Genomic DNA, 2,783 nt, shown 5'->3' with positions numbered 1-2,783 from the left:
GGAAAAGACACGACTCCACTGCTGAACTTTGGACAGCCCAAAGCAAAAAGCCCTCACGTAAGGACGTCTCCCGAGAGGTAGCTATGCATGCATGTAAATATGCATGCAGACATAAACCTATTTGCATGCATGCGTGCATATATATATATATATGCATGCACGCGAAGAGTGGACAGGAGAGACATGACGAACTACCGCACAGAATGAAGGCTGCATGCATGCATGCACACTGAAATACTCGGTCATCTCGCCATACACACCTCACATATGTCTATATACCTGTACAACACTAATGTGTCTACATATATATATATATATATATATATGCATATACAGTTGATACAGCATATATATATATATATATATATCTTTTTGTATATATCGGAGGGGCCGATCTCTAAGAGATCATACATAGAGACGCCAGATACTCCCAGTCGCACGTCCCCACAAGCTATCCACCTACCGATCTATACATATATATATATTTATGACTACATGTATATGTATACACATGTATAAGTAGACGTAGGTGAATGGTACATACATATGCATATATATGTCTCTACATAGGGCTAGATGGATGGCTATGTCGACAAAGGCCAGGGCCATGGGATCCACCGCATAGAACAAGAACACCCTTTCTTTCTCTCTCTCTGTCTGTCTGTTTGATTGAAGAAGAGAGCTCTTCACTCCCTCCCTCTCGTTCTTCCTATGAAATTACTAGAGAAGTAGTCTATCTTTCCTCTCGAGTCTTCATGATCTTCCAAATGCACTTCTTCTCTTTCTTTCTCATCTTCTTTTCTTCTTCCGCTTCTCTCCCTGTCCTCTCCCTTTTCTTCTCCTTCTCCTCCTCCACCTTGGTCTGCCTCAAATTGTTTGCTTATCTCTTTCTTCTGTCTTAAACAGTATCTATCTATCTATCTCTCTTTGATCTATCTATCTCTCTATATCTCTGTAATCTCTCTCTATGTATATCTTTAAGTAGTCTATCTATCTCTCTATTTATATCAGTATTTGATGTGTGTATGTGTATTTGTGCTGTGTATACCTTAATGTGGAGTTGAGAGAGAAGGCCATAGCACTTGAGGAGGTCGTGGGTCATCCCCACACGATGAGGCTTCATGGGATGAGAAGGCCCGTAGTAAAAATTACCTATCTCCTCTACAACACACAAAAGAAAGAAAGAAAAGAGTGAGAAAGAAAGGAAAAGTGAGAAAGAAAGGAAAAGTGAGAAAGAAAAGAGAAGAGAAGAAGAAGAGGAGGAGGGGAGAGAAGTGAAGGTCAGATGAGAACGAGAGAGAACAAAGCCAAGCGCATTCCCCACGAACAGAATTCAGTGCAATGAACAAACAAACATAGAAAAATAAATAAATAGATACATAGATAGATAGACCCATTTAAAATAGATTAAAGATAGATAGATTAAGGATAGATCTATGTTCAATCTATCAATCTGCGTGCGGGGTAGATACTTTGAAGATAGATGGATTGAAGATAGAAAGGGAAGGGAGGAGCCAGTGCCAGATAAAGAGAGAGAGAGAGATGGAGTAGTATATGTCTTCTTATTCTTATGAATGGATAGATGGACGTGTACTGCAGGAACGACGAGAATCCAATAGAGTGTTTGCCCCATGTAGAAAGGCGAAGAAACATACAAAGACACAAGTGTACAGATACAGATCCAGATATAGATATGAGGAGAGATCGACTGACTATAGAGATAAGAGACACCCGCGGGGAGACCGCAGGCAAGATGAAAGAAAAAATGTCCTACATAAACAAGAAGAAGACAAAGACGACGACGAGTCCCTACCATCGTAGAAATAAAGGACTTTCTTCTTCCTTGCCATTGTGAAGGAGCGAAACGTTGTGACGGAAAGATAGATAGATAGATAGAAGGGAAGAGGACAGGAGAGGAGAGGAAAAAGAAGGACAGTCTCGCAGGTGGGAAGTTTGAAGTACGATGTTAGATGTGTAATGGAGAATGAGACTTTTTGGAAAGAAGAGATCTCTGGAGAGGTCCCAAAAGAGAGAACAAAGAAGAAAGGACGCTTAGCAACGAAAGAAGCGTGTCCACACAACGAAGAAAATGAAGAGGAAGAGACAGAGAGAGATAGAGACGAGACGGCAAGAGGAATGGTCTTAGAGAGATCTCTAGATGGATAATGGGCGTGTCTTCAACGTTCTTTCTTTCTCGCCGGCCCTTTTGCCTAGTGAAGATCAGGAGAAAGACTTTTGAAGAGGGAGTGAAAAGATAAGAATGAGACACAGAAAAGACATCTGAACGGAGGAACCAAAGAGAAAAGAAAGAAGGAAAGAAATTGAAGATGCGCTTTGTCTTGAGATCTCTTCTTGGACGCGCACCCCAGCGAAAGGCCTTGTACATGCAAAGGAATCTAGAGCCAGCCAGGCAATCAATACAGATGACAAAGGAGACATAAATTAAAGGTAGACTACCCACGAGCCAGGTCGAAAGAAAACAAGCTCTAGAGAAAGGAAGCGAAAAGCGAAAGAAAAGGTAGAGGTGTTGGCGAAGGCGGTAAAAGGGGGAAAAGAAGAAGAAATGAAGAGGAGGATGGAGCAAGAGAAGAAGACAGGTTTGTCCGAAGGAAGAAGTAAAGAAATAAAGAGAAAAGCAAGAGGAAAGAAGAGGAGATAGGATCGAAGCAGTCTTGGCGAGTCAACATAATCTCCCTTTTTCATCTAGACTGTAAAGAGGGATATCTCCTCTTTGCTCCCTTAATTGCCGCAGCTATCTAACCTCCTCCTCTTCTTCCTTTCTC

The 2,783-nt window shown here is 41.5% G+C and overlaps 1 protein-coding gene across 1 annotated transcript; it reads right to left on the bottom strand.

Moving 5' to 3' along the window:
- Positions 1–1,048: 1,048 nt before the first annotated feature.
- Positions 1,049–2,783, bottom strand: CSUI_011323 (uncharacterized protein). The gene is made up of 2 exons (XM_068071423.1): positions 1,814–2,783; positions 1,049–1,161 (listed from the first exon to the last, which is right to left on the bottom strand). Exon 1 carries the CDS (start codon positions 2,384–2,386, stop codon positions 1,967–1,969), a length of 420 nt encoding a protein of 139 aa, XP_067916601.1. The 5' UTR covers positions 2,387–2,783; the 3' UTR covers positions 1,049–1,161; positions 1,814–1,966.

The sequence above is a fragment of the Cystoisospora suis genome (genome assembly GCF_002600585.1).
Source record: "Cystoisospora suis strain Wien I chromosome Unknown contig_10845, whole genome shotgun sequence".
NCBI classification, from domain to species: domain Eukaryota; phylum Apicomplexa; class Conoidasida; order Eucoccidiorida; family Sarcocystidae; genus Cystoisospora; species Cystoisospora suis.
The sequence above is the reverse complement of the archived record's forward strand: the minus strand, read 5'-3'. Positions and strand labels throughout refer to the sequence as shown.